At 28.0% G+C, this 12,571-nt stretch overlaps 1 protein-coding gene across 1 annotated transcript; it reads left to right on the top strand.

Moving 5' to 3' along the window:
- Positions 1–8,132: 8,132 nt before the first annotated feature.
- On the top strand, positions 8,133–10,227 carry LOC115699825 (uncharacterized protein At2g39795, mitochondrial). Its single transcript, XM_030627372.2, has 3 exons — positions 8,133–8,514; positions 8,724–9,049; positions 9,665–10,227. Exons 1-3 carry the CDS (start codon positions 8,254–8,256, stop codon positions 9,822–9,824), a joined length of 747 nt encoding a protein of 248 aa, XP_030483232.2. The 5' UTR covers positions 8,133–8,253; the 3' UTR covers positions 9,825–10,227.
- The last annotated feature ends 2,344 nt before the right edge of the window (positions 10,228–12,571 follow it).

The raw sequence follows: 12,571 nt of genomic DNA, 5'->3' as shown, positions 1-12,571 counted from the left end.
AGAGAGAGAAGCTCTAAGCTTGTGGGTAATTTTCTGAATGTGAAAAATGAGCTAAGGGAGCTCTCCTTTTATAAGTGAAGGAGACCCATAAAAATAAGGGAAAAAATACAACTGGTAGTTCACCCCTAACTGTTTTGACAATTGGCAATATAACAGGCAATGGTCTCTAATTTGCAGTGTCAAATTTTTTCATTTTCTTGAAACCTCATCATCAAGAGACAAAGGTTCCAAAGAAAGATTTCACTGCAAGTTTGGAAAATCATACATTTTACAATTGATTTAATGGATTTCAGTACGTTTATGCTAATCTTTGATTCTATTATTTGATTCTTATGAATTAATTAGCACAATAAACTTTTTCCAACATAAATAAATATGAAATCAATTTGTACCGTAATTAATAAAATAAATATTACCGTGTTGGACTAGCGTGAATTTGATTAATTTTTTTTTAAAAAAAAAAACAGAGCATGAAAATAATAAAAGAGGAAGAAAATTAACCAAGTTCATTCATCTATGGTGTACTCAACCAATCACAGCTACATATTAAAATTCTCACCGCATATAACACATCATGGGCTATGGATTGGATTCTCAACACAACGACAATTTGTATCATAATTATTATTTATCTCCACTCATAAATCAAATTTATTAGAGATGAATAATAATGGACATCTTTTTTTTGCAGTGATTCATATATATATATATATATATCAATATCACATGGAGTAGATTAAGGGAGAAGCTATACCATGTCACCATAAATTACTCAATATAAAAAGTACTTTTAAATAAGCAAATTAATCATAAATTGTGGCTCATCAATGTTTGATTAATATATATATGTATTATATTGTATATACACGTAATACCTTAAATCTTCACGAGAGACATGTTGTTTTTTACGTAGATCTATACGTAATCTCTAGTCTAGACTTAGTTCGTTCGATTATTACAATTTAGGGTGGAATAATTAATTATAATAGTCAACACTAATTTTCAATATCACAAATGTAGAATATAGAGATAATCTACCGTTTTCAATGGGCAAGAAAAATTATTGAGAAATAGTGTTTGGTTTTATGGAATGAAATGGTAATTATAATGGTAATAGTAATGTAATGGAATAAGAATTGTAATAGGAATTGATTGTTATGTTTGGTTTGTTATTGGAATAAATATTAGAATAGGTAGTGAATTGACAAAATTATTCCTATCTTAGTAAGAAAAAGTATAAAATAAGAGTAAGATAGTTATTTTGAGTAATTGTAATGAAGATTTATGAGGTATAGGAGTGTAATCACTTTTCATACAAGTGATGTAATAGTGATTACAATGGAATCTCATTACAAGAGTTTAAAAGCAAACCAAACATTGGAATTGTAATCATGATTCCATTACAATGTTGATTACAACAAACTAAACATGTCATAAGGTACTTATGGTGCTTAATATATTTGTAAGGTGTAATATTGTTATTAGTACAACTAAATATCATGTCCCACTTATTTTATTTTAATAAATATTATAAAAAATTACTAACTAATTATAAAATGACAATTCATTGTGGTGCTAGGTACCATAAATGTCTTATAGCAATGTTCAAAATTATTATTAGGGTATAGGGATAAATTTAGGATTGGACATTTTTGTTTGATATGTTTTTTTTTTTTAAAAAAAAAAAAGAAAAGATAAATAGAATTTTTTTTTAAAAAAATAAATAAATAAATAAGTGTGCATGTATAGAAAACAATTGGATTTCATGGTTATTACAAAATAAGTTAACTGTTGTGGTAGATACACGCAAACAATCATACTGTTGGTGGGTAAATACCCACTTAGTCACATTGTGGGCTGTGAAAATACAAGTTCTATAAATACTAAAAGTAAATTACTTGAGGCTAGCTCAAGTGACCATAGGTAGGTGTGTGTGTTGGAGGTCTTCCGTTCGAGTCCCACGTAAAAACATAGTTGTAATATATAAACGCTTAAATAAAAAAAAAAATACTAAAAGTACAAATCCCCAAAAAAAAAAGGAAAGGCTCTATTACAAAACAAAGAATATTTCATAAGCATCCTTTCTACCAAGAGCAACTCCAACATAGTTGTCAATAAATTTTTTTATTAATAAGTAAATATAATATAATTTATTATATGTAGATATTATTCATCAAGCAATCAATAATAATAGATTAATTAATGTGTTCCAAATACATAGGAAAAATAACCTTAACAACATCTTCAACTTAATCACTTATAAGTTACTAACTGTGAAACATCAAAAGAATATAAAAAATACTAGATCACACTTATTAATATTTTAAATGAACTATATTATAATTGAGAGAGGCTGAGGCTGCTCAATTATTATTATTATTATTATTATTATTATTATTATTATTATTATTATTATTATTATTACTATTTAATTTATTTTTCTTTTTCAATAATGGGTTTAATTTTATTATAATATAACATTTAACTTTTTCTTGAATTAGAGATGGCAAAATAATAGGTAGGAGTTTTACCAAAGGGAGCGTGCATAATAATAATATAGTATCCTTAAAGTTTTAAATATATAATTATGAAAACATCTACTTTTTCAGAAGAAGAATAAGAATAAGATGAAAAAGAAAATGTTAGCTATAGCTATAGCTGTACTGGATCGAATAATTTTTTTTTGGTCAAAAGAAAAGTGAACATTATTATTTTGTGGGAAAAAGTTGAGAGAGATAGAAGAAAGAGAGTACTGGGAATTATATCATAATTAAAGTCGAATATGTATAATATATATTTATATATTTAGAGAGAGAGAAATGATGTAAAGTGATAATATTGATATAATTAAGTATCAGAACTCGTATAATTTAAAAAAATAATTTTTAAAGAATATCGCTAACTAATCATAGAGCACTACTTATAAAAAATGTTAGACATCACTATAGTTTTCTATAATAGAGAATAGATGTTCTTTACTTTTTCTTAAACTTTTTTGATAGTATTTTAATTAAAAAAAATACTATAATTTTTTTTATTATTTTATAAAATTAATTTATACTTAACAAATTCAAATTATAAAATATTATTAAATTAATAATCAAATAAAATAAGCAATATAGTTAGAGCAATAACTATAAAATGACTCTCTATTTTAACTAAAATAATTTAGAGATCACCGTTAGAAATACTCTTATGTAATTAATTTGAAAGTTAAAAGGAAAAGAATAAGGATTTTTGAAAGTTATAAGTTTCATACTGCAGTATACTGTATTAAGTTTTCATTGGTGTTCTAATAGTGTTTTTTAGTTATTTTACTGGTGTTTTGAGTTGTTCTGTTTTGTGTTATACTGGTGTTTTATAAAAACATAGTATTTTTGAAAACTTTTCCGCGTGACAGTATTTTTGTAAGTTTCCATTTTTACACTACATACTGAAATTTTCAACTTTTTTACTTTTTCACTGTGTGGCGGAATTTTTTTAAAAAATATTGTGTAAGTTTTATACTATGTATTATGTTAAGTTTTTCACTTTTTAGTTGTTCCACTGTTGTTTTAATTGTTCTGTTTTATTATTTTACGGTTGTTTTATAAAAAAACAGTATTTTTGTAAAAAATTTCGTTTCACAATAAAATTATAAACTTTTACTCAAAATCCAATATTTTTGTAAAAACACCCGAAATTATGGATATGTTTAATATAGCATATTATATATATATATATAGTTTAATTAATTAATGTATAATTAGATGGGTAGATTGAAGTGATGAAACAAATTAAATTATATATGGTGTGGCGTGGGAGTATATAGAAGTAAAGGTTAGCCAAAAAGCAAGCAAGAGAAGATTGATGGAATCAAACTCAACACAATATTCATTATTGAGACCACTACTGCCTGTGCCTGTGTCGACTGTCGAGACCCCACTCCTATTATCATCCCACGCCATCAAAACTAGAAAAGATATAGAAATATGTAATGAGATATTTGTTGGAAAACTTTTAGTCTTTTACACTATTTTTATGGCAACATTTGTATTGAGATTCATGTTACTATTGAGATGTTTTTGAGATTTATGTTTTCCTCACTACATAAAATTAAGTCAAGTATCATACTACAAGAAATGTTATTTTTGTTGGTATTTTTTTTGCCGGCAAAAGCAGGCATAACATGCTAGCAAAAGTTTTAATAAATTTTAATATTAAATTAGATTTAAAAGAAACGTAATAAAATAAGAACGGTATTCATATTTATAATTAAATAATATTCCAATTGAACTAATATAAAAACATGTTCAATTTGTACTACAGTTAGTAACTAAACAAAATTTCTAAAGTAAAATATTAAAAAATATTAAAAAAAAAAAGTCAGTTCAAAAGTTAATTATAAAATATATATTGTTCTAAAGACGGATGATGTTATTGTCGTCATTGTTCTGAGTCTCAGGATGATGTGATGACGATCCAGCAAAAGGAGGATGGGGAATGGCAAAAAATTCATAGGAGGCATGTTCAAACCAGGTACAATCCGAGAGAGATACTTAAACTGATCTTGGAATTGCTTGAGGTAGACTTGTTGTGTTTCATACTGCTGCTTCGAATACTGAGTTTCATGTTGTGCCTCCTCAATTTTTTTCTGTAAGGCCTCATACTGTTCTATAATAACATTCTGCGAGGTAGCAAAAGTCATGGAAGGTGCTCTTTTGGCCCCAACTGACTTCAATCTCAGGAGATGGCCAAAGCCTCTCAGATGTCGAGATCACTCACTTAGTACTTACGTCATAACATGCAGGTCTCGTGGGCACTGGGTTTTAGGGTATATGCCCTGAAAAGTCTGTAAAGACATTTCTAATTGATAATAAAGAGTTGAATATTTTAATATATGCTTGAATATTAAATTATTATTTATTATTGAATAATTTATATATAAATATCAAAAAGTTTCTTATTCATATATAAGGTTGTGACTCGTAGCTATATAGAGAACTAAGACCACTTAGGTATAAATAAAATAGCCATCAATATATTTAAGCTTGGAAATTTTTAATCAATGGTTTTTAGTGCGGTTTACTAATGCTCGTTCTTTGGTACAAGTAATCTTGATTCAAATTATGGATGTAGTATATGACATCAAAGTGAAGATGTTGTATAGATAGATATTATATATATGACAAAGACTAATATGAATGAAGTTGTCTTTATCTAATATGTTGTTTACTATAAAGACCTAATTCATATCATAACAATGATCAATAGTAGATCGACCTAAATCCTGAGTAATCATGAACTCTTTTCATGTTATTAGTTTCTTTGATTGACTTGTTAAAATTTTTGAGAGAAGATGATTCTTACAACTTCTGTTTTGGGAAGTTAATAATGTGGATGACTGAGAACATGATTTATAATTATGGAATCTTAATTTTTCTAATGGATCAAATACTGGTTCACTTCAAGTGTTAATTTTAGAATTGAAATGTTTTGCACAAATTTAAATGAGATCTAAATTATACTTTTACTAGTGAATTAATAGTACTAAAGGATAGAGAAGTAATTAGAATAGTAAAACAGTAATTTAATTAAAACTAATTACTAACTAACACATGGAGGGCTAATCACTGTAATTTGTAAGTGTGCTTTATTTTATAAAAATAATAGAATAATAACTATTTATGTGTTAAAAATAAAATATGATAGAGATGTATATTGTATAATTATTTTTTAAGGTGTATTCTTAACTTTTTTATATTTATATATTTTTGAGTGGGGATAGTTTTCATCTTACAAATAATTAAGAGTGAGAGTTAATACTTAATTATAATAATAACGATATATTATCTTATAGTAATGTTGAATATAAATAATATTTTTCCCCATATTTATATGGTTATGATATTTTGCTCTACATCCGTAGTATCACGTGTAACTTTCACTAGTACAAACGAAAGGAAGAAGAAGAAGAAGAAGAGGAGGAGAGCATATGAGTAACATTTGTGGGAGATTGGGTTCATCCCATCGCTATCTTGGTTGGGTGGTTAGGCAACCATGTGGTTTAGCTTCTTACCATTCACTCTCATCATATCATATCCATTAATTCAACTCTCTTTTTTTTTTTTTGAGTAAGATTTGATTTCAGACAAAGGGTTTTAGCTTTGTAATAATAATAATAATAATTTGAAAGGCTAATAATGATTCATCATTAATTCTCATTCTCCCTCCTCATCAACTATATATATGGTAAAGTTAAAAGCATGAGGTAATAAGTTTAGAGGTGATTTGTGAAATATGTTTTGTTTGTTTAGAATGTCTTTTTTTTTTTTTTTCTTGAATCAATTTGTTTAGAATGTCTTAAATGAAGGCAAATGGATAAAATTTGTAAACGTGCAAATGAGTCATTCATGACAACGAAAAGTGAATCGTTTGTTTCTACATATTTCTTCATCCCAGCCCACTGGCCCACTGGCCCACTGGCCTACTGGCCCAACCCAACACACTCTTCTCCTACACTAAATAAATTATATCTACCAATCAAAAATGCATTTAAAAGAGTGGCTTTAAACAAATTTGTGGAATAACTACTTAAAATTTTGAATGTATCCAATTTAGTAATAATAAATTTTGAAAAAAAAATTATATGGGGTACTGTTTTTTTTTTATAATTGTATTATTTTTACTATGATATGCTTAAAATTTCTTTTTTATTGTTCATTTTTAAGCAGTATAAAAGTTTTTAAATTTCCTTTGTCATTTTATCAGCTTATGATGATGTGTTTAATTTTTATTTTTTTTTACCTTAACTATATTTATTTATTAAAATAATTTTATAATACATATTTTTTAACTAAAGAAGCATTTTTAAGATGTGTGATGGGAAACTTGTTCTCACATTTGTGGCAGTTCTTTTATTTTTAATTTCCATAAAATTAATAAAAAGGAGTGATATAATACTTCTTTTAACTTATCTACTTCACTCCATTAAAAATAAAATTTATCTTCTTCACATGTCAAAACAATATTTCTCTTTTCTTACATATAAAATATAAAATTTAGGGATTTTTTCATTTTTACAATTTAAAACAGTTTTTTTTTGCATTTTTACAGAATTAGGTATAGAAACCCCTATTGCAATCAGCACTACAATCTAAATTGTAACAAAAAATCGTACAGAAATCGTAACTGCAACTACTTTAGAAACCCAAACCGTAAATTTAAAAAAAAAAAAAAAGGTAAAAAAAAAAATATATGAGATAATTCCCCTAACATTTATTACATTTTATTCTTTCTTACAAATCAATTTTCTTACACTATTTTCTTACTCTTTCTTCTCTCTTAAAGTTATTATTTTTTTTTCACTCTCTCTCTCTCCATTAACATGTATGTGTTTTTTTAAGACACATATTCTAAATTATTTAGTCTAGACAGAAATACATGGTGTATGTTACTTCCAATTTTTTTTTAATAAATTTAAAATAGAGCCTGTATTGACGAAAGTAGAAAAAAATTACAGTTTTATAAATATTTGTTACTTATGCCACTAAAAAAATCAATGTGTTTATGCCGCTTACAAACTCAAAATTTCAGGTACTTATGTCGCTATTTAGCCTTGTTTTTATTATTTATTTGTTAGCTAATTGAGTTTTATTACTTTTTTTGGCAATATAGCTAATTTTAGTTGGGATTTGATTTATTAAGTTTGATTCTCTCAAATATTATGTACGGTGCATGTTTTATTGACTATTATATTTTTACATTGGAAGACTCTTAACTCTAATAATTAGACATAACAAATTAGTTTCGATACAATAGTAACATTCTCAGTGAAAAAAGTCTAAGATAAATTTTTTCTTGTTAAAATAATAATTATGTTTTATTATTTTATCTAAAAAATCACAACATTATCGTTGTATAGTAGGCTGATCCACTTTTCTATATTAATTTTTTTAGCTAGTTTTGGTCCATTTAGTTATTAATATTGGATGTCTTTTAAAGGTAGTTTAAAATTGTTTTGTTTAAATCTTAGAGATAACTTAGTTTTATATAAGTGGCATTATTTGTAATAACTCATATTCTGACTCGGTATATCTTTAACTAGATACTTAGCTTGTTAACTGAAAATTGATTGTCATAGTGTGATTCAGAATTTTTTTTTTTTTTTTGTTTTCTTTCACTAAAAGTTTTGTTGAAGGCAATAACAGACTCGGAGAACTAAACCCCCAAAATCCTTAAACCCTCTCCTTACCTCAATCGCAAGCCCTAAAGATGGTAGCTTTGATGGCTCGTTTAATCCGAGCTTCTCAAAATGCGATTCGCCTTCGTTCTTCTCATTCTCCTTCCTCTTCACCCACAATCCAATTCTATAATTTTCTTCACCATTCCACAATTCCTCTCCTTTCGCCAAAATCTCATTCAACTCCTACTGACATATCAGGGCCTCTTCCTACATCGCCCCTCGATGCTAACATCGTTAGAATCCTCCGACACGAGATCAAGTACAAACCTGAGTACGCTCCTATACACGAGGTTGGTTTGGTTCCCACTTTTATTAGCTTCACTGTAAAATCCTGTAATGGAGTAAAACGATATTGACAACAAGGAAAAACATTCTAGTGTCGCTTGAAAACTTTAACAAAAATCGTTAATCAATATTTTTATTAATTATTGATGGGATTTCCATGTTTTGCTTTGATATTCATTAAAAAATGTTGCTTGTGCTGGGAATTTATGTGTAGCCTCCTACGAAATTCAAATCATTTAATGTGCAAGATCGACCTTGTGAGCAATGGATAACAATGAGAGGAAAATTTGGTGATGATGAAGAAATTAAGTTGGAAATTACCATGTTTGATGGTTATGAACTTTGTCCCAAGCATGATGGTGATGGGGAAGATGTGATTTTACGCCTCAGTGTACTTGTTAGTATTTCCAAGAGAGATAGTTCTGATGATTTGGAGTTCGTATGTTCAGCATGGCCTGATAGTTTTGAAGTTCGCCATGTTTATTCACTTCACCGTGATCGGAAACTTAACAGGCTTCCTTATTTGGGGCCTGATATCAGGTGTGAATCTCATTCCAATTCATTTCTGTTGTGTTAATTACCATACACAATCTTTGATTAATTTGAATTTAGAGAAAGACTGAAAGAAAAAACTCAAATCCATATGGTTATAATCATATATAAAATGCTAGTTGAGGCTAGCTCTAGGTATTTGGGTGTGTTAGTTTGTGGGGAGGGGACATGGATTCATTCAATTCACCATTGTAAATTGATAGGCCTTAGGATAATAAATAAAAAGGGTACAGATATTGGTATGATTTATAGAGTGGAGGTTGAATCAGATAGTCTCATTCGTAATTCTTTTATAATGCTTTTTGGTTTTGGCTTAGTGGTGAATGAATTTGTACTGAACAGTAGCTCTTGTCTTTGGCTTTGGGAGAATATTGGGTCTCTCGAATACCCAGTGGTTCATTGTTTCCTTACTTTTATCTTTTAGTATCAATATAGCAGCACTTAGCTCTATTTTTCTGCTCTATTTGCTACTGTCCTTACCAAATTGATAGCAAGTTCCCATCATAAATCAAATGCATCTTAATGTTTTGTGGACATGAGTTTCTTAGTTACTTTGCTGGTTTGATTTTTCCTTTTTTTTTTGGCTTTTTTTTTTCTTATCAGGGAATTGAATAAGAATTTTCAGAAGGCATTTCGTGACTACTTAGGAGCAAGGGGAATTGATGAGGAGCTTTCTTTCTTCTTACATGATTATATGATGAACAAAGATAGGATTGAACTTGTACAATGGTTAACAACTGTTAAGTCTTATGTGGAAAAATAAGGTGAAAATCTTTGACTGTCATATGTGAGATTTCTTAACAATTTTCAATAATGTGGATGATTGGGAACAATTTTGAGTCCTTAATTACAAGTCTTACGAGGGAGCATGAATATACATGCTATAACACATGTAAGCATTGGTTAGAAAAACACAATATAGCCGTTTAAGAATGAAATATCAGTTTCTTATTAGAAAGTTTGTATTACTCCAAGAATGTTAAAGAGAAAACAAGACTATTTTGTAAGTTTAGGCTTTTTTGCCTTTGTATCTGTGCTATACCTTGTAAACTTTTGACCTATGTAATTTTGATCAGTAGAAATATGTATTTTTTTCTCTTATACATTGTCAAACAGAAGATTAAATTAATGTTGGTTACTGGAGTACTTTGTCATAGTTACTCAAACTAGTATCTGTTGATGTACTTGAAAATCTGTATTGAAAGCTTTGAAATTCAAACCACTCCATGTTATGGTTGAAGTTGGTTCTTTACTTTTAGGCCATTATTATGGTAAAACTCAGAAGACTACTATTCTGTCATTGTGGTTGAAATTGAATAATTGGCTTAGTACTAGTTTTATTCATCTAGAGAGTTTATGGACACATGGGTGGTTTAGATGTTTTGTCAATGTACTAACTAAATAATTTATATATATATATAATATGTATATATCACTTTTTTTGGATTGGATTATTGGTTAAGTTAGTGTTGTTTACCCTTTGCCATTGGCTGTTGGATCTTTTGGTGGACACCCAACCCAACCTTATATAATATATATAACTTTATGAAAAGATGCTTAGCTAGCTTCGGTTTGTTTTTACAATGAGACAAGAAGTGCTCCTATTCACCCTTAAATCTATGACATGAAAAAGTTGTTGTATAGGTTAGCCTGAGCCAACACATATGAAGACACGAAAACATACATATAAATTCGATATCTATGACAGTTGAGATTTTTTGGCTGTACTTAATTGTTTCTTTTCGCTGCCATAATTTCTCTGTATTGGCAATTCATGTCTGCTATGATGCTCCACACTACTACAATGTCCTCTCGTATCTTTCAAGGGTTATTAGGCCAATTCAGATATGGAAGTGTTAATAAGTGGGGCTAAATGAGAGTCATAAAATAATATTTCATAGAGAGCTAAATTAATTTATTCTTACGTATATTATTGAAAATAGTTATACATTGCTAATGTGTGGAAAACTAATGTCATATATAAAAAAAAATATGAGTTACTTCTTTCAATGAAAATTTATGCAACTTGATTCTAAATTATAATATTGTATCAGAGCAATTAAAAAATTTATGTTATCTCCGCTTTTGACCTTCATACCCCTTTCGACCTGTTTCAAAAAATTCACAAATTTCTCAATTCGATCTTGTGGGATCTTTTCAAATATCACGTTTGGCCATGTGGTCTTTTAAAAGTCGTTCATTATACCTATACTTTCCAGTGAGGGTGTATTAGAAATAATGTCACATTCGACACTGTCGCTTCTTAAAGGTCGTTCGTTATACCTACACTTTCTAGTGAGAGTGTATTAGAAATAGTCCTATATTGTAAATTTGTGGAAAGATGGTGCCATATATAAGAAGGATACGTTACTATTCTCATAGCCAATTAATTTTAAGATGAAACCCTATGCACATTCATGCTAAATTCTATTTTTTTTTATATATTAAAACTTTAAGTAAAAGGTAATTTGTAAGTAGCATGTTTCCATTAGAGTTGGACCTAGGAAAACATCTACTACATCTATATACTTGAGAACCTTTATCTAAGAATATACTTGGAACCAAATAAATTATATTCTAATTAAGATGTTATATAACTAAATAGAATTGCATTAGAAAAAAAAAATTAAAACAAAATATCAGTGTAATAACGATAACAATAAACAGTCCTTTATACTATATCATAATAAAATATTTTTGAGTAAATATAGTATTTATACATGTATTATAATTTGAAATAAAATTATTAATTTTACATAAATGAATTTATAAATTATATATATTTTATTAAGATATTATTATTCTTATATGAGGTATACTTTTTCAATACGTGATTTTGAAAATGTATAACTAATTATAATTTAGTGGTTATTCTTATTTATATAACTGGCCCAAATTGAAGCTTAATTTTTAGATTTTTTTTCATGTATATACAAAAAAAGCAACTATATTGCCAAAATACAGTGGGTCGGCCCTTTAAATATTTATACATCCCACAAACTAAATATTAATAATACCTTTTCTTCTAAACCTTCAGCCGTACGAAGTAAAAAAAACTCACCTACGCAAGCTTCGATCGATCAACCCAGCAAGCCAACCGAAACGAAACCAAATCAGGGAGAGAACCACCATTAATTCCGGTGATTTCACTTGAGAAGAAGACCAAAATCAATCCAAACACATGTTGTTTCGTATTGATGAAAAAAAAGTGCAGAAAAATTGGTTCGAAACTAAAATTCAACCTAAAATTATGATTTAATTCGTAGAAAATTAATCTTCCTAACATCAATTTTCAGATTCATAAAATGTAGACCTGTCTGAAATAGATCTGGAGTTCCTGATCAATCTAAATCAGGTATAAACAAAAAAAAATGTATCAATACACTAGCTAATGTTTCTCCCGTTGCATTAACATCATTTTCTAGATTTTTAATAGTGGATTTATTCATATCAAATCACGAATAACAAAGAAAATTTGAATTCATCTAGAGCCACGTACATAGAAACATT

This window comes from Cannabis sativa, chromosome X (assembly GCF_029168945.1).
Source record: "Cannabis sativa cultivar Pink pepper isolate KNU-18-1 chromosome X, ASM2916894v1, whole genome shotgun sequence".
Classification (NCBI taxonomy): domain Eukaryota; kingdom Viridiplantae; phylum Streptophyta; class Magnoliopsida; order Rosales; family Cannabaceae; genus Cannabis; species Cannabis sativa.
The sequence above is the reverse complement of the archived record's forward strand: the minus strand, read 5'-3'. Positions and strand labels throughout refer to the sequence as shown.